The sequence below is a fragment of the Eschscholzia californica genome, unplaced genomic scaffold (genome assembly GCF_041429995.1).
Source record: "Eschscholzia californica isolate CP2 unplaced genomic scaffold, dmEscCali1.0.p SCAF_1, whole genome shotgun sequence".
Taxonomy (NCBI): Eukaryota; Viridiplantae; Streptophyta; class Magnoliopsida; order Ranunculales; family Papaveraceae; genus Eschscholzia; species Eschscholzia californica.
In genome coordinates this window covers 40,506,680-40,526,269 of record NW_028238198.1, presented here as the reverse complement: position 1 = coordinate 40,526,269, position 19,590 = coordinate 40,506,680, and the positions used below count along the sequence as shown (strand labels likewise).

Genomic DNA, 19,590 nt, shown 5'->3' with positions numbered 1-19,590 from the left:
TTTAGATTAGATCGTTTTATTTGTTTATTTGAAATCAATCCAAAAACCCAACTTATTATCTTTTTGTTTTTAGTCTGAGTTAGTGACTGACACTTAAACTGGTGGGTTAGACTTTCTCGATATTCGTGTTACCTACCTATCTTCGTGGATCGATCCCGGTCTTACCGGGTTATTACTTGACGCCCGTATACTTGCGGGTGGAGACCTTTTAGGGTAACCTTTTAGGCCCATCAATAAGCTCAGGAAGTGTGATACTTTCTGTTCTATTTATGATAGTTACAATAAAGTGATGAAACTCTTTCCCTAAACCAGAGAGAATGATTCCATTGTTAGATCTCTGAGTAACCTAGAAGCTCTGATACCATGAAATATTTCAATATTAGGTTTAAAGAGAGAGAGAGATTTAGAGAAGTAAAAGTTTCATTAGATTGAAATGCACTAGTCACTCACTATTTATACAGCTCAGAGAGAGAGTGAGGAGATAAGAGATGATTCGTAAGAGAGAGAAAATCAGTTCGAGTAACAACTAACTAACTAATAAAGCCGCCTATTTTAACCAATAAAATGAGATAGTAATTCTAAAGCAAAAAGAACACCAATGTTCTAGTAAAAAATGAAATTTTAAAGAAAATAACACGGCATTGCGGTGAGCCTTAAAATTGTTTTACGTATATATTATGAGAGGTTGCCTACACTTGATAAACTCTGCTTTGAATCCTATAAGCTTTTTCTTATTTAATAGTGATTTACTTTACTCTGGAGAGCATAGTCGATACACAAATCAAGTCTTTTTAGTTATTTTGTTTTCTATTTTTGTAATTTCCTCAAGTTATGCGAAAAATTGTAGAACAACTAGGTCCATGCCTTTCATTGTCCTAATTTCACAGTTTTCACTTTTTATTTCTTAATCATTTACAGTTTTCTAGTCTATCTAAATAATTATCTTTCAAAGTTAAGGGTGATCTAACTTTTATGATTGATTGATAGACTTTGATGGAACTTGTTCCATGTTCTTTTATCAACTTGTTCTCATTTGCAAGTTCTGGTATATATATAATCAGGGCCGGCCCTGACTTTTTAGAGGCCCGAAGCGGACTTAGTAAATGTGGCCCCGCATGGAAGTACAATTTCCCAACCCTCCTTACGCGATTTTCTTTTTCAAAAAAGAATCCATAACATGTAAAGATTGCACGAGTTTTGCACAAAGAAATGTTTGTGAAGTTTTACAGCAAGATTTAAATACATGTTATTTTACACAAATTCAAAAATAGTTGCATGAGTTTGCACATAGGAGTTGAAACTTTCGAAAGTATTCACATGTACTTTTAATTAAGACGAACAAGAAATTTGACCTAATTTCTAATATACATATGACATATCATGTACATACATATATAATAAGGATTAAGGATTGTTAGTATCTAAAGTAAATCCATTAATTTGCATCAAAATTCTTACATAATCTTTTTTAACCATGAAATCTAATGATACTCCAATTCTCTAAAAAAAAAAAAGAAGGTATTTGAAGGTTCGTATTCTTCATTAATAAAATTGAGGGAGACCGAAAGATACCCCAAATCTTTCAAATTGATTTCATGATACTCCAAATCTTTGACCTTGAGATTTTCTACGAGAGTTTCTTCTTGAGTTTTCGAGAATACGTGGGATGGAGGGAGAACAAAAGATGGATAGAAAGATGAAGGGTGAGAATATGAGAAGCGAGCGAGTGAGAATATGAAAAGCGAGCAAGTGAGAGAGAGGGAGAAAGAAGTATGAAGAAGTGGGGGGAGTGTGTTTGTGTCTGACTCATTGACAGATGACCAAGAGGTAGTTCATGCTGACAATCAGCTTTTAAATATGAAAATGACTAGGGTAAAAAGAATTGATGAGGAGGAAAATATTTTGGAGCAAGATTGACTGTAATAATAAACATGGGGCACAAATTTCATAGTTGGTCACAACTAGGACCAAATTTTATAGTTGCTTAAACACTAGGGGCCTCATTTAAATCAACCACAAATGAAATGGTGGGCCCTAGGAACAGCTTGCATTTAGAGTGCCAACACGTCATTTTCTTAGGCTGTTATGAGACGGGGGTTAGTTCATTTATCTTATAGGCACTTCCGTGATATACTATCCAACATTGAATTTTACTGAAAATGTGGCCACCAGGGCCGCCCCTGTATATCATTTGACATATTGTTTTTGAGAGCGTAGCAATACAACAGGGCAGCCCCTAAACCAAAGCGAGTAACGTTTGGCTGAAAGCCGTATAGAAAACAATTATTATTTGTCTAATCTAGTAAAAGCATAGTATGATAAACCGTTATTATTCTCATATTCTATGATCTTAGGTGAATAGCATATAATAGGAAAGTTAGAGTTGTCCCAAAATCTAACTCAATCATATAAACAAAAGGGTTATTTCCCTAATGGCCCCCTACTTTGTGACCAGCTTCTCGCCTGGCCCCCTATTTTACGAGAAATACCCATATGGCCCCCTAAAACCGTTAACTTTAACTTTCCGTCACTCTCTCTCCTCCATCTCTTTTTCTCTCTCTGCCATGTCACGCCACATTATCTGTTACGCCACTTCATCACCTTCTCCGGCAAGGTCGCCGGCCGACCAAATTTCCGGCCGGCGACCTTCAAACTAAAAAAAAAAATTTTTTTTTTTTCTTTCTCTCCTCTCTCTCTAAGAACTCCGGCGAAGGAACCCTTCGCCGGAGTTCTTAGAGAGAGAGAGAGGAGAGAGATAAAAAAATTTTTTTTTTTTTTTTTTAGTTTGAAGGTCGCCGGCCGGCGACCTCTGCCGGAGAAGGTGATGAGGTGGCCTAATAGATGAGGTGGCGTGACATGGCAGAGAGAGAAAAAGAGATGGAGGAGAGAGAGAGTGACGGAAAGTTAAAGTTAACGGTTTTAGGGGGCCATATGGGTATTTCTCGTAAAGTAGGGGGCCAGGCGGGAAGCTGGTCACAAAGTAGGGGGCCATTAGGGAAATAACCCTAAACAAAAAAATCCAGGGGCGGCCCGGGCCCAAAGCCACCAAAATGGTTGCTTTGGGCCTCAAATAATCAAAGGCTTCACGTTTCCCGTTTCGCATGTAATTTTCGAAGAAATAATTGTTTTTTAAACTAATTTCTAACATAGTTTAAAGTATAGCTTGGTGGTAAAGAGTTTAGGTCATGGATAAGAGGTTAAGCGTTCAATTCCCCTCCCTTGCATTATTCAAATTTTATTTAGTGTTTTTCTAACATCTCTTATATTGGGCCCAATTTTTTATAGAGTTATTTCTTATTTGGCCTCCTAGTTTTGACCAGCTTCTTTTTGGTCCCCTGTTTTTTATAAATTCAAAAATGGCCCCCTTTTTGTAAAACCGTCAGTTAACTTTAACACCTGATTGTTTTGTTTCCTTTATTACCCTTCCACTAAAATTAATTCTTTTTCATTTTCCTCTCTCTAACCCTTTTCTCTCTCTGGCCCTTTTTTATTATTGGTTGGTCAACAAACTTACCTTGGTCCATTGGGTATTATTTTCATAACATAAAAGTACAGGAAGCTCTGGATGAATTATTTCTTGTTATACATTGTGGCTCCATGAAGTTCATCAACTTTTGATGAATTATCAGATTACTTTACCATAACAGATCCTTCAATTTCTGGGCACCCAATTGTGTTTGCTAGTAAAGGATTTCTCAATGTCTGGGGTTTTGAGAGATGAAGTTATAAGAAGAAAAGGAGAACACTTCAAGGACCTAAAACTAATAGGAGATCAGTACGGGAAATTTGAGAGGCAATTAGGGAAGAAAAAGCAATTTAGATAAGTTCGTTGAGTTATAAGAAAGATGGCAACTCAATTCTGGGTTTTGTTTAGTTTAACTCCAATTTTTAGTAAAGAAGATGGAAGGCTTATTCATTTTGTATCAGTTCAGGTTCCAATTTTGGGGAAGTTGAAGTGTTTCCCCCTCTTTCTCTATCTGTTTATACTCTCAAATGGTACGAATACGAGGATTTTTGGTACACAATAGTGTTGTTATCAGTTACAGGAGAAGATCTATCGACCATTGATGTGAACCAACCTTTTCATTTTCCTGCCACCTTCACATTGGTCGTTTGAACATTTTCTAGTATAGAGCTGAAGTATCCTTGATAGGTATTTACTGTTGGTTGTGAACTTCTTTCTCATAACATAGTTTTTGTTCTTGCAGTATTAGATGGTATTGAGAAGGGTCTTGATTCCATATTTGAAATTACAGAACTGCTAGACCGGGAGTAGCAACTACTACCTGCTCAAAGTTTTTTCGGAAAGGTTGATATGTTATTCCTCCAAGTCTGTATTTTTAAAATCTAATGGCATATTATATGCCCGGTTTTGCTAACTATGCACTGAAGTTGCTAAGATTTGATGAAGCTGGTGTTGAGGTTATTGTACAAGCAAGCTTTTTCATCTTTCTAGATTGTTATTATTTTTGTCAAGGTACCACTATTGATACATCCCTTTTTACTATACTATGAAAATATTTCAGGACTTCAAGAAGAGATGAAATAGGCAAATCCAGGCACTCTAAAACTTATTTAGGCAGGTTGATAGAGTTGAATAACTTGCTGAAAGTATTCAACAACTAGTAATAATTTCACACCGTTCCTAACTAGTTGTTTGATTTATGCATTTTTTGCTTTTGGTCAAGTTCATGTCTGTACTTATATTTTGTAAAAATATTCTCCCACGGACAAAGGTAAGTTTGTTGACCAACAAATAATAATAAAAAAAAAGGTTAGATAGAGAAAGGGTTAGAGAGAGAAGAATGAAAAAGGATTAATTTTAGTGGAAGGGTAATAAAGGAAACAAAACAATCAGGTGTTAAAGTTAACTGACGATTTTACAAACAGGGGGTCATTTTTTAATTTAGGAAAAACAGGGGGCCAAAAGAGAAGCTGGTCACAAACTAGGGAGCCAAATAGGAAATAACTCTTTTTTATTTCGTTTGGGGCCTTTGATATATTGGGGCCGGCCCTGTCTAGAGGGACAGTAAGAATGAGAAAAGGATGGGGCTAAAAGCCATGATGTAATGAATTTTTTTTTTTGTTAAAAGACATGATGTAACGAGTTAGTGCATGTTTTGTTTTCCTTTTATTTTCTTAATGTACCCACCCCGCTTACCTTCTTAAAAAAATGATATTTTATAGGCCGAACAACATTATTCGCAACATGATTGTGTCCGTAAGCTTAGACCTATGTGCGAGAAATGTGTAACTTAACAAAAGACCAGAAGGATTAAGAAAGTATTTAAAGATACAATCGGATTGGTTATTGTTGCCGCCATCAAATGTGGTACTCTGACAATGCATGTTTTGTTTAGGTTTAGCAACCAAAGCGCGGTCTCAGTGACCGCTCACACTTATCAGTTAATCGAATTTAGGTTTAGCAATCGAATTTAAATATTATTATTATAAATCTCTCTTCTCCTACCTCTCATCTCCGTACACACCCTATATCTGTAAATCGTATAAATGTTAGATTAATAGATTTATTTATTATTTAAATTTCTACCACTATTTTAAAATTCATTAAGTTATAAATAAAATTTATAAACGTATGACCAAATAGTTTGTGTGTTTTTCATTATAGAAGTTTTTATTTTTAATTGACTATTATTTTATTAAGTTAAGATATTTATTTATTAAATAAAGATATATATTTATTAAAAAAAATTCTTATCTATTGATAATTTATTTTATTAAGCTAGGAAAAATAGCATGATTAATAATAATAATATCTATTTATAAACTTATCAGTTATCGAATAATTTATAAAGAAACATATAAAACAATATTTAGACGTGTAGTCCTAATATCCCTAAACAACTAAATAAATTTCTGAATAACCTAAAAGTATTTCTTGTCATTTTAGGCATTTTAGTATATACGAAATATGTATTTAGTTTAAAGATTAATAACCTATATGATGTTAATATACACTAAAAACCATAGTAGTTAAAATTGGATAATGTTTATTATTTTCACGTAACAAGAGAAGTTTAGGTGAATGCCGGATTGGATGATTTGTGTAGGTTTAGGTTTTGAGACTAAAGCACATGAAATTAAATCCACATGTAGTAATGCTCGGTTCTAGTTGCAGCTCGCACTCTGATTCAGATTTGGGCTCCGCTGTAAGCTCGGACTCCGGCTCGGGGTCGGACTCAGGTTCGAGGTCGGGGTTAAGGTCGAGGTCGGGCTCCGACTTCGACTCACCACATGGACGCGAATAAGTATGCTCCTAAACTTCTCTTGTTACGTGAAGATAATTAATATTTTCTAACTTTATTAGTACGATTTTAATAAATATTAATGTCTACATAGTTTATTAATCTATAAATAAAACACAACTTTTATATAACTAAAATGCTTAAAACACCAAGAAAATTGTTTAGGATATTTGGACATTTACCTAGTTATTTAGGGATATTAGGGTTGTACGTCTAAACATTGTTTTAGATGGTTTTTATAAATTATTCGATAACTGATAAGTTTATTAAAAAAAATGTATACATAAATAATTATTTATATAAATCATGTTATTTTATCTAGTTAGATCAAATAAATTATATTAAAATTACTATTATTATTAATAGATAAGAATTTTATTTATTGAATATATATTATCTTTATTTAATAAATATCTTAACTTAATAAAACTATAGTTATTTCAAAATAAATATTTCGATAATTAAGAAATATAAACTATTTGGTCGTATAGTTGTAAATATTCTTTATAAGTTAATGAATTTTAAAATATTGATATAGATTTAAGTAATTAAAAAGTACTAGGTATTGCCCGTGCCTACGGCACGACGAAACTATCAGACGCATTATGTAATAGCAACAACAAAGGTCCAGTCCACTATGTTGGTATTCTTATGTTCCTTTTGTTCATGATTGGTTGGTCATGTTTCTGATTAATTTACTATATTCTCTAAGTTGGTTTGAAGATTGTATGCTATTTTCAAGTCCTAAATTCATAATTATTTCGTATAGTTCTTGATTTGTGCATCATTCCTTGTCTAGTTTCATCGATAAAAAAAATACTTCATAGGCGATTTATAGAGACATACACAAATATTAATAGGTATGTCTTATTTATTTATATATGTCTCCACACTTCATTCAATTTCTCCTGATAAAGTGCAACATCAAAACATGTCATAGCTATTTGTTTAGCAAACCAAAATCCTAAATTGAACTATGTTGAAGGTTATATAAGTTCAGTCACTTGCTTCAAATTTCAGACGAGAAAAAAGGTTTCACATTAGTTGTCATAGACTTGTAGAATATTTATAATATTGGTAGTAAATGGGATCTTTATAAACAACTAATAGCCGGATTTTTAAGCTAAATAAAATTTTGAGTTGTTAGTTCGGAATAAATGAAGTTCAATGGATAAAATTACCGAATTAAAAATAAATAAAAAGTAATACTAATTAGTATAATGAACAAATTAAAGCGAATACTAATATTAACAAATGTTAGAAAAAAGAAAGAAAGCAAAAGGACCTTAACTTTTCCCTTTGCGTTAAAAACTATGGAATTAAATATTTGTGTTGACATATCTAAATAAGATTTATGTATATAGGGAGAGGGAGAGATCTTGATAAGAAATATTACAAATCTAAATACTTCGAAGAGGAAACTCCACTACTCTCTGCAAATCTATCTTCTCTAAACTAAAATAACAAAAACTTATGAATAATTTATAAAATTAATAGTTAGATGATAATAACCACAAATGAAAATTAGATGGATGATAAGAAGTAAGTTTAGAAATTGGTCTACACTTTTTGACATAAACTATTTAGCCCTTTTCGACTATACGAAAATCTAACGTTCATTTCTCAAAACAAAAAAGAGAAAACTAAGGAAGTTGAAAAATTATTAACCGAAAAACTTGGAAAAATATGTAATATACATTATCAAGATTAAAAATCTTGAAATTCCTGCAATCTGGAGCTGTTAAAAAAATCTACAAAAAAAATAAACATTTCATTGTTTTCTTAAAACGAATAACCCAATTTATCGAACACCTCGATTGCAGAGAGAAGCCCATAACACGATTTAAAAGAACATATATTTCACCCAGTTAATAGTTTGAATTTCTTAATAAGTACATCTCAAGAAACAAAAATACAAAAAGAACAAACACAGATTGTATGTGTTACCGATAGAATTTGAAAACAAAAATCAGTTTGGATATTGCAAACCTAATAATAGATATTATTTAGAGAAAAAAGAAATTCATATTTTCTACATAAACTATTTCTATATTTCACATTGACATGTCAAGAAAACACTTCAAAGTACAACCTTTCCTATTATTGACTCCAAGCTACTTCAATTCCATCAACTTCACCAAATGCCTTAAATCTCTACAAAAATCACCATAACTATTAAAATCCATAACAAACACAAAATCTCCGAACATAAAAACTAAAAAAAAAAACATAATATTAACTACATATACATCGCTTTGAAAGTGCATCGTCCACGAATGCCTTTATACAACAAATAACAATCAGAAAAGGACAAACCAATTGGTATTTGCTGGGATATAATATGAGATAAATAAATGTGTACCTGCAAGAGAGAATAGTGTCAGAAAAATAGGTAAATTTGTATTTCTATATCATAATATCTGAGAGACAAATAAATACATTGAAGAGACAGATATCATTGGAAGAAATTGAGATGATTTGTTAACTCATTGTAATTTATAATGGTGAAGAGGAGGTAGAAGAGGGGAGTTACAATTTAGTAATGATGGAGAATAAAAGCATAAATTAAAAGTTAGAGAGAAAATGAGGAGTATGAGAGGTTTTACTTCATTTTTAAGGGCCTATATTTTTTTTATAATAAATTATATTAATGATGAAGAGGAAGAAGAGGGACAGTTACAATTTAGTAATGAGAAAAATAAAAACAGAATTAAAAATTAGAGAGAAAAAGATGAGTAGATGTGAGAGGTTTTATTTCTATTTTAATGACATATATATATATATATATATATATATATATATATATATATATATATAGAGAGAGAGAGAGAGAGAGAGAGAGAGAGTCCATGGGTATATAGACCAAAATTAATTTGAAAATAGGTTTATAGACCATTCTTCTTAGATTATGGATTTTTGGTCCTTTTATAAGAAGGGCATAAAGTATGGATAATTTATTGGGTAATACCAAATGTATCCAATTCAAAAAACCCCGGGTTATTTGAATTTCCGAGGGTTTTAGGAAACTTTCCCAAAACCCGTGGGCGTGATTTGTGGAGTATCTAAGGCTGCCGAAACAAAATTTGGATCTCACTCTTCATAAAGACGCTTTCTCTCTCTAAACCTACCCGATTTGGGTTTTTCAATCAATCTACCGGATATCTCGAAGAAAAACCCTAAAGAGATCGTTGGAATCAAAAAGTTTGCATCCTTTCATCTTCTCCATTCGTCTTTTCCATTGAAGAACCTGTTCAGGTGAAAAGGTAAGCTGGTTCATAAACCCCTTTTCGTTATCAAAACGGTTTAAAACGAAAGGTGTGTTTCTTTTCATTAAAATCATTATAAATTGTTGTTGCATGTCCTTTTCACTTTCTATTGAAGAGGATTTGTTGATTTTGGTAAAGATTTCTATGTAAATAGGAAGTTTCTTTTCGGTTTAATGGCTGTTGATCCTGGTTTAGGGTTTTTTCGTTCATTTTTTTTTAACAAAACAGGGTACAAAATCGTTTTTGTTTCATGATTAATAGATCTTTGGTGTTTTTTGAAGTAAATCTCGACATTAAAATTTTTAGATTTACTTGAAAAACCTAATTCTTCTTTTTAAATTTTTATTTATGTCGAAAAATAAGATAATTTTGTGTTAAAAAAAACCTATAATTTCTGGAAAATGAAACCATTATTTCTGTGTTAGGGTTTAATGAAAATTTTGTTCTTGGTTTAGGGTTTAATGAAAATGACCTTTATTGCAGCAAAAGGTTGAAGATGGCACCTAAAGGGAAATCTAAATCGAATGTGACGGAAGAAAGAACATCAGTAAGAAGGAGTCCAATGAAGAGAAAATCAAATGTTGAAGAAGTTGTTGTTAAGAAGAAATCAAAAAGTAAAGAAACATCAATTTCTGAGGTAATGTGTATGGAAGATGATATAATTTGTTGATATTGTGAAGCTAAATTGATAAATTATGATTCATTTACATATCTGTGTTAATCTTTTAAGAGTTTCTCCCTAGTTGTATATACAATTTTGGGATATACATTAAAATATACATTCTGTATATAGATTTTTTCATAATGTTAAGTAAACTATGCGTACTTTACATGATTTATGTTACAGTGTACAATTTTGTTTGTTTGTGTTATTGTGCAGGCTGGTGTGAGTTCTAAAAGTTTGAAGTTGAAGGATAAAGGAAGTGGGAGTAAATGGGTTGATATTGTAGGAGAACAGAAGCTAATTCCGGAGCAAAAGACATCGGCTCTATTCAGATACACCCTTAGTAAACCAATAGAGTTGATAAATAGCATCCGTACCTATATGACTGAAGAAATGAAGGAGGAGATAAGCAAAACTCCTTTCAGCCAACTATTTGATGCTATGGCAGAAGGTACTATATTAAGGGAGAATTATACTACTCGTCCAACTACTGCCATTTTGGATGTTCTTTGTCGATATAAAAAATCGACTAAGAAATTTGTTATTGGGGGTGTTGAGATCGAATTCAAACCTGAAGATGTCTCTTTGTTGTTGGGAATGCCCATGGAGGGTTCTGAATATGAGGCATTCCCAAAGAAAAATGATATAGATCCTTTGAAGTGTGCGTTCTTGACCAAGTATTTCAAGGAAACACTGGAAGCATCAAGGAACAAAAATATGGGTCTTTCTAGTGCTGTTGTTGGTAATGCACTTCAGAAATGCGTGAGGAATAGTGAACCAGCAATAGAATTTGTTGGACTTCTAATAATGATGTTATCGGCGAGCTTCCTGTTTGCGACTTTGGCTGGTTTCACTGTATTGCCTAGCATTTATAAGAACCTCCAATCTAGAAGAGCTATCAATAGGGTGTCATGGCCAAGAGCCAAACACTCATATATGATGGAAACGATCGACAAACATTCAGAAGACCCAACAAAAGCATCGGGTTGCTTGTTACTTTTGCCAGTGAGTAACTTTTTTAGAACCACTTTTTATATAAATTGCATATTATTTCATATAAAGTATGAGTAATTTACAATTTCTTTTTTCCTTTAGTTCTGGGTGTGCATGCATACTAATCGGTATCCGAAAAATGCACTGAATGCAACAAGATACCCAAGGTTCTTGAGGTGGTCTGTGGATGGATTTAGTAATGGGATGGAAAAAGATCTAGCTGCACTGGTACCTGAGGAGGTAAAATTAACTTTTTATTTGTTTTTCTATTAATGAAAGTTTAAACTTTTTATAACTATGTTATACTTTTGTGAAAAGTATATGTAATTTATCGTAAAGAACATATAATTTCAGAAGGTTTGTTGTATGCATGTACAGAAGACTCTATAATTTATGTAAACTTTTATGTACAGGTTTTTGAGGATGTTGTGGATGATGTTAGTGAAGAAGAGAAGGAAATGTTAAAGTTTACTGAAAAGGTAGTTGTGAAAATACCTTTTGATGAACAGTTGAATAACATGGAGATGATGGAAGCACTGAGTAGAGAAGTGAAAAATCAAAGAGAAGAATTAAAGAAAAAGGACGAGGAAATTGAAAGTTTGAGAAATGAAGTAATACAATTGAAGTTACTTTTAAAGTCTGAACAGAGAGATGAATCATTGATTCATAAGGATTATGATGAAGGAAGTGGTGGTGTTAATGTGGACCAGAATGAGGATGAAAATAATTTTGCAGAGAAAGATAATGTCAATGATGAGAAGATTGATGAAGGACAACCGGATGATAAGGTTCAGGAAGAAGAAAATGTTCAAGAACAACAACAGGAAGGTCAGTAATTATAAATAATTTACTGTTTTCTATTATAATTTATGGTAAATGACACATACTTTATAGATACTATTATTATCACAGGAAAAATTATATATAATTTTTTGTAAATGTTATGATAAATGATATGTTTTTACATGATTGTTGTTGTCAGATGAAGATGGAAACGTGCCATGCACAGCCATTGTGTTGGTGCCTAATGAGGAAGAAAAGAATTATAGTTCAACTCCCAATTTTGATTTGGGAATAGATTTCACAAATCCATCCGACTTCTCCGATGTTGTTCAAGTTGCAAAAACCTATCAAGAGAATGCTGAAACAAATTCACGCATAGATGATGACTTTGTCCAGACTACTCCAACAACAGTGAAGAAGAAGAGAACAAAATCAAAAGCTGTTAAGGGTGGATCGGATAAAACAGTTGATCCTGTTGAAACACCAAAACAGAATTCTCTTATTAAGAGAATCAAACAAGCTCCCAGAACAAGGAAACAAACTGAAAAAGCCGAGCCAAAAGAAAAGGCCGAGAAAGACAAAAAGAAGGAAATTGCGAAAAAGGAAGTAGTGAATGTTGAAGAAGTGGATAAAAAGGGGAAGGGAGTTTCGATTGAGGATGATGAAAAACTTAGCAACTGGAAGAAAAGCAAAGTTTGGAAGAAAGTGAAAGATAATGAGAAAGGTCTGCTTGAGGAGTTTAACCAAGGAGTGAAGATGAAGTAATGAAATAGAAGTTTAAATCATTGTCGTTGTCTATGTTTTGAAATGTTTTGTTGTTTGTGTTACATTATGATGTTTGTAACAAACATAATCTGTTATTTCTAATATAATATAACTATTTTGCTATAAATTCAGTTTTTTAAACTAATAACAATTAACATGCAGAACAATTATATGGGAATCAAATCTGACGAGTGATGTTAGAGGAAGAGAGGTGAATTGGCTTATGATGAACTGTGAAACCGATGCTCAGATTATAAATTGGTGGTCAAAGCATCTATCTTCCCAAGTTTTTGTTGGAGCTGGACAAGTTTTCGTTCTCGCGTCTGAATTATGGGTAAGTTTTATTTAAAGAATTTATAATTTGACCATAGATCTATTTTTAAGTCATAAATTACATTTTTTATATAGATGAAAGATTTAGAATGGTTGGTAAAGTATGTATAATTTACTAAATGTAACTTTTTAGCCACTAAATTATATATAATTTACTGAATATATGTATATGTCTGTCAAAAATTATGTATACTTTATCATGAAGTATTCATACTGAAATATATAATATGTTGTTTTTATTTGACAGACAATGATAAATTGCAAATCAGCTCAGGCAAACATAGACCCCCACCTATCAGATCGGTTATTAAATGAGGCTGAAAGATGGCTAATATCTTATATAGTTGCTCCAATGTGTCATTCGATGATTACAGATGTTAGTAGGTGTATTCATTGGACTTTGTTAGTATTTGATTACTTTGATCAGTCTTGGACCCATTACAACTCGTTATTCTTTGACACAAAGCTCCGTAAACAATGTGAAGAAAATGCTGCAAAGTATGGACAATACATATTAGATGTGCTTCACAAAACAAAATATGTGAGTCCTGAATTTAAGAAAAAATGTAAGGTTTCGAAGACGCCGTATGATCATCAACAAGGAGAAAAGTAAGTACAAAATATTTATTACTTTTGTGATTACTGTAATACATACAGATAGTTTTTTAGTTTATAAATTATTTGGTGGTTTCATAATAAATGTTATATCAATGATTGACAGTGCGGATTGTGGACTATTTGTTATGCTTCATATGGATATGGTATTCATGAAACATTACAAATGGGGAGTACCAAATGAATATCTTGCGGACGATTGGATTGAATTAGCTCAGCGTAAAAGAGCGAAAGTGACGTACGAGCTATTGTATGAAACAAGAGATCTGTGGAAAAAAGTTTAATATAGTTTTAATTTAAGTAAGGTTTTATTTTTCCGATTTGAAAGTAGTTGTAATGAATTTTATTTGACTGTTTGAAGTAAAACAGAAGCGGATGGGACATGTAATTTTTAATTATAAATATCATATTTGTTGAAAAAGTTACTGAAATTTATCAAGAGTATTCCTTTATTTTTTGATACAATAATGAAATGAACAAATAAAAATGTGAAATTTACATGAAAGTATGAATTAAATCTGCAAAACATTTACTTTGTTAAAAAAAGAATGGCTAATGTTGAAAAACATTGGGTGTTCTTTTATCAATATTCACATTTGTTAAGCAAGGTTCAAAACACAACCGCTAAAGTACGAACTTTTGATAGAGAATAAAAATAGAATAGTCAAACAAAACGTATAATTCAAACATTCCAAATTTTTTATTTATTTGAATTGAAGTTGTAATGTAACATATGTGAATACATCAAATGTTTGCCCTACATGTTTTGCGATTGTGGTAAGAAGGTTGCTTACACCTACCACATATCCTTAATTTCCTTGGCATGTTTCCCGAGCTCTCGATCCGTACTGTTCTTGGACGACCTGGTCTACGATGAATCAACGGTGGGAGAATTTTGGTAGCTTCATCAAAAGTCCTTGGTTCATCAACATTGGATATAGGCATTATATGTTCCTGGTAAGTCTTCACATAAGACTCAGTTGTCCAAATAGGATCGTAAAAACAATCTTGTTGGTCGTCAGACAAGCTTTTAATGTACAACATTGCATGCTCACAAGGAACACCATCAACTTGCCACCTTCTACAAGTACAAGAAATAAGAAGAAGATTAACACAATGAGAAGGTTCTGAGTAAACCTCGAATATGAATGGGGCTGCCTGGGCAATATTCCAAGTTGCGGCACTATCATATTTTGCTTTCAACAGATCAGTGATGGTTGGACACAAGAATGTCGTCCATTTCTTAGACAATTCTCGTGCTGTGTTCATTTTGTTCATTATATGAATACGAATTGCCTCCAACATTGCTGTAATTGGTAGTCCACGAGCATGTCGAATCTGATTGTTAAAGGATTCTGATAGTTGAGATGATATCGATGTGTATCTGTATGAAAAAAAATCGTATATAATTTTTATATATTTTGTTATAATATCGATAATTTTTCATAAGAAAAAACCATAATGTACAGTAAATATCCTGAAAATCCTGTGTAAAGTACATGTTATTTGTAACACAATATCAAAACTTTATACGGTAAACTACATAAAGTTCAGTAAATAAATCAATATAGATAATGAAACGAATACAATATTGTCTGATCATACCTTATACCGGGAAAGTAAGCATCTGCCCAAGAAGCAGGGTCTAAGGATTGAAAAAATGCAGCAACTTTTGAACCACCCATCTGTATCATCTGGTTAATAGTTGCGTGATACTCAGATTCGGGAAGAGCTCTAGCAGCCTTGAAAATCAATGTTTGGAAGAATTTTGATTTTCTAGCTCCATTTGCCAATCTTAAATTCAGATTGTTCCTTAGATGCCAAACACAAAAGGAATGGTGTGCTGTCGGGAAAATGTTCTTAACACCGTTGATTATACCATTGTGACGGTCTGAAATAAAGATATACGTCTTTTCCATATTCAGAGCATTGCGCAAATGCCTTAGAAACCAGTCCCAATTTTGGTCATTCTCAACATCAACCACAGAATATGCTAACGGAAATAGACCTGAAAATTGAAAATATTTTAGTGAAAGTACGAAAAGTTAAACATTCATCAAGCATACTTACTTAAAAAGTATATAAGATGGTCTGTAAAGTTGATATAATTTATCTTAAAGTTACAGTAATGTAAATAAAAGGATGTAATACGTTGTTGAAAAAGGAGATACTTTTTAGATTAATTATGAGAAATTTAAGAATGTTCAGAAAATACCATTGTTACCGTCTTTAGCCACAGCAGCAAGTATGCACCCGTTAAAACGAGTTTTGCAAAATGTCCCATCCACATATATAACTGGTCGACAATATTGAAAGCCAACTATACAAGCATGTGGTGCAATGAAAATTCTTTTAAATCTCCGAGACACGTCGTCAACTTCAAGTTGTACTATGCTGTTTGGGTTTGTACGTGAAAAGGCATCAGCATACCATCTAAGTTTTGCATAGGAATCTCCTTCTTGACCAAATGCTTCATTCATTGCTACTTTCTTCCCCTCATAAGTGTAGTAATATGGAAGTTGAACAGCGTAATCTTTCAAGAAATCTTTCTTCAAGCTTGCTGTGGAACGATCTGGGCTTCTTGTAACCTCATCTAAAATAAGTTTCCCAACAAATGAACTGTTTAGTTTTGGTTTCTTGGTCTTCTTAATGAAATCTTCACAGTCATGTTTCATTTCCATGTCTTTCAAAATAAACATAGATTCACATTTCAATGGCGTACATGCACATCCATGTACTCTCCATTTGCAATCTTCAACAGGACATACAACAGTTACCTGCTTCGAATCATTTTTAATAAATTTAAAATCATGGCCAGTATTTATACTATATTGCCGAAGAGCAAATCGAAAGGCTTTAGCACCCCCGGGAAATAATTGTCCAGGTTCAGTAAACATTTTATCCCAACCATCCGATTTTAGTATCGTCTTCTTGATTTGAATTGATGAATCTGTTTGAATATCCATCGGTTCTGTAAAACATAATATTAAAATATTTTATATTGATTTAATAATTAAGCATATATTTCAAAACGGACAAATTATTCAAATACGTAAAAAATTTAAAATGTACAGAACAAATTACATACTTTATGTGTATGTATGAGATTAGTAGTCAAGTGTAAAAAAAGTACAAATAATTTGTAGCAAGTAAAACTTTAATTTATGCCTATTACAAAATCCTTTACAACACAATGTCACAAGTATGTATAATTTGTAATGAATTTTATAGATGTTTATATATTTTTCAACACCATAATATTGAAAAAGTTAAAGATATGGAACATAAAGTATACATAATGTATATTACACTACAAATGTTTTCCCATACAGATAAGATATTAAATAACTGGAATCGAATATCCATCATTATCTGTATTATCAGTTCAATTTGATCTGAAGGTAATCAAAGATCTGAAACATCTAAATAATTGAATGAAAACATCATATCTAGATTACATGGATTCAATAACAATGAAAAAGAAATATCAAATACATGGAAGAACACTTTAGATATAGAAGATTACAGCAAAACAGATTCATAGTAAATGAAATTAAAAAGAAGAACATTTGATTTTTATCAAATCTTCAATATGAATCGTTAACCTATAAACCAATAGAGAAAAGATTTTAAACCTGATTAGTTGTGGCTAGAATAAAGAGATAATCAGTAAAACCCCTAAATAACAATGGAGGTTTTGATGATAGCTCTTGATTGAATACTAATCAATGGAGTTCTTTACAGCTGGGGGAGAGTTTAATGTATGTTTAATGAAGATTTCATTTTTAGAGAGAGAGTGAGAAAGTTACTGGATTTCGGTTACGGAATTTTAGAAAGAGATAAGTTAGTTACAAAACAAACGTGATTGGAGAGAGAAAGTTGAGATAAATATGGAGAGAAAATCCAATACGGTTTAGAATGAGAATCACGTTTAGATATTAAAAGAAGGTTAATATAGGTATTAAATATATAATAAGTATTATATGGATTTGTGTAATCTCTCTAGATGAGACCAAAGGACTAAATATCTATTAAAATTATTATTTTGGTTTTGAAATCCTTTTTAGGATTATAGAGGATTAAATCTCCTATTAGGACCCAATTTTTGGCCTATAGACTCAAAAATTAATATATATATATATATATATATATAATGTAGTGATAATAATAACAATCTAGTGGCTATGATTAGGGGTGGGAATCGGGCGGGCTCGGGCTACCAAGTGCCGGGCTCGGGCAGATCGGGCTCGGATAAGCGGAGCCCGAGGTAGTGAGCCGGGCGGATCGGGCCAGGCGAATCAAAGACTTGAAGTGCCCGTAGCCCGTCCGAGCCCGACTACCCGAACGGGTTTCAACGGGCTCTGGTCGGGCGGGCTCGGGTTTTAATGAATTATTAAAAAAAAAAAAAAATAAACAATAATTTAATAATAAAACAATAATTTAATAAAAAAACAATAATTTAATAAAAAAACAATAATTAATTAAAATACCAACCATTATATATATGATTATCAGATTATATCATAAACAAAATTACATAATCACCCATTTTAATAACAAAAAGTACATTTCCCTCCCTCCAACATTTTAATAACAAAAAGTCCAAAATATAAACAAAAAGTTACATTTCTCTCCTTCATTCATTAATCGAGCAATTGAACTTGAGAAATGCTAGGACTAGGAGTTGGTTCGGGAAACCCGTCGTTTAACGGATCAAACTCCTTCAAAGTAACATTAAGCTCATGTTTCCACCAATCCTTAAGACAAACACAACACTCCAACATTTCCGGAGTTAGGCTACTCCGATAGTCCCCCAAAATTCTTTTACCTAAAGAGAAAGCCGACTTGGAAGCAACAGTAGAAAACGGGACAGCAAGAACATCACGTGCTATTCGGGACAAAATCGGATACCTCTTCTCGTTCTCACTCCACCAACCCAAAACATCGAACTTTTCAATATTATCGACCGCAGGATCTGGCTCAGACTCATATCTAGATATTTCTTCGGAAGCGGTAGCTATAGGGTCCTTTCGGACTCTCTTAATACTTCTCCAAAAAGCACCACGCCTAGACGGTCCATCGGGCTCACTCTGGGGTTGATCAACAGTAGACGACGAAGAAACGGATGTAGGCACACTCAAATCAGCCGTATACTCTTTAAATAATTCACGTAACTTGCCGATCATGGTGGCAGATTGCTTAGTAGAACACTTGATAACATGAGCCGAAGTATCGAAACAATTCTCAAGTTCGGTTAAGAGCATATCAACTTTCATTTTGATCCTTGGATCTAAAATACATGCAACACCAAACAATACGGGAGTTTCACCCCAATACTTGCAAAATTTAGCCTCCATGAAATGAATAATGCCCGCAAACATAGGATCATGTCGATTATCTAAAAATACCATCCCAATATCAACCAAATACTCCAAGATGGAGTTAGAAGTCACATAATCAACACCAGAAAAGAAGTTGGTTGCCTCATAAAAAGGCTTCAAAAACTTGTACAACAAATTGGCGTGCTGCCAATCACTACTCGATAAGACAAAAGGCGGAGATCGATCAGATAAGAACGAGTCAATCGGATCCTTAAACGGAAGGGCACTTCTCAACATAAGATAGGTTGAATTCCAATGATGTTTTACATCCAACTGCAATTTTTTAGGAGAATAGTTCTTTGATTCACAATGTGTTCGAAATTGTACATTTCGAGTCTCCGATGCAGAGATATATTCAAGACAACCTTTCAGCCGTGTAAGCATTTCTTTAAACTGGGAAACTTTAAAACCATCCCGAACAACCAAGTTCAAGATATGACAGCAACATCGAACGTGAAATAATTCGCCTCCCAATGGTAAATGAGGCATTAACTCGACTAAACGAGAAACAGACACAGTATTTG

At 32.7% G+C, this 19,590-nt stretch overlaps 1 protein-coding gene across 1 annotated transcript; it reads left to right on the top strand.

Annotated features, from left to right (window-relative positions):
• Positions 1 to 9,314: 9,314 nt before the first annotated feature.
• Positions 9,315 to 12,864, top strand: LOC147566825 (uncharacterized). Its single transcript, XM_086668656.1, has 6 exons — positions 9,315 to 9,529; positions 10,016 to 10,169; positions 10,413 to 11,201; positions 11,292 to 11,429; positions 11,603 to 12,017; positions 12,172 to 12,864. Exons 2-6 carry the CDS (start codon positions 10,029 to 10,031, stop codon positions 12,735 to 12,737), a joined length of 2,049 nt encoding a protein of 682 aa, XP_086524782.1. The 5' UTR covers positions 9,315 to 9,529; positions 10,016 to 10,028; the 3' UTR covers positions 12,738 to 12,864.
• The last annotated feature ends 6,726 nt before the right edge of the window (positions 12,865 to 19,590 follow it).

Bases quoted from the DNA above. Each gene is read 5' to 3' on its own strand.
- LOC147566825 (XM_086668656.1), top strand. From the start codon at position 10,029: ATGGCACCTAAAGGGAAATCTAAATCGAATGTGACGGAAGAAAGAACA. The intron at 10,170-10,412 runs GTAATGTGTATG...GTTATTGTGCAG, and splicing joins AAGAAACATCAATTTCTGAG to GCTGGTGTGAGTTCTAAAAG. The intron at 11,202-11,291 runs GTGAGTAACTTT...TTTTTCCTTTAG, and splicing joins GTTGCTTGTTACTTTTGCCA to TTCTGGGTGTGCATGCATAC.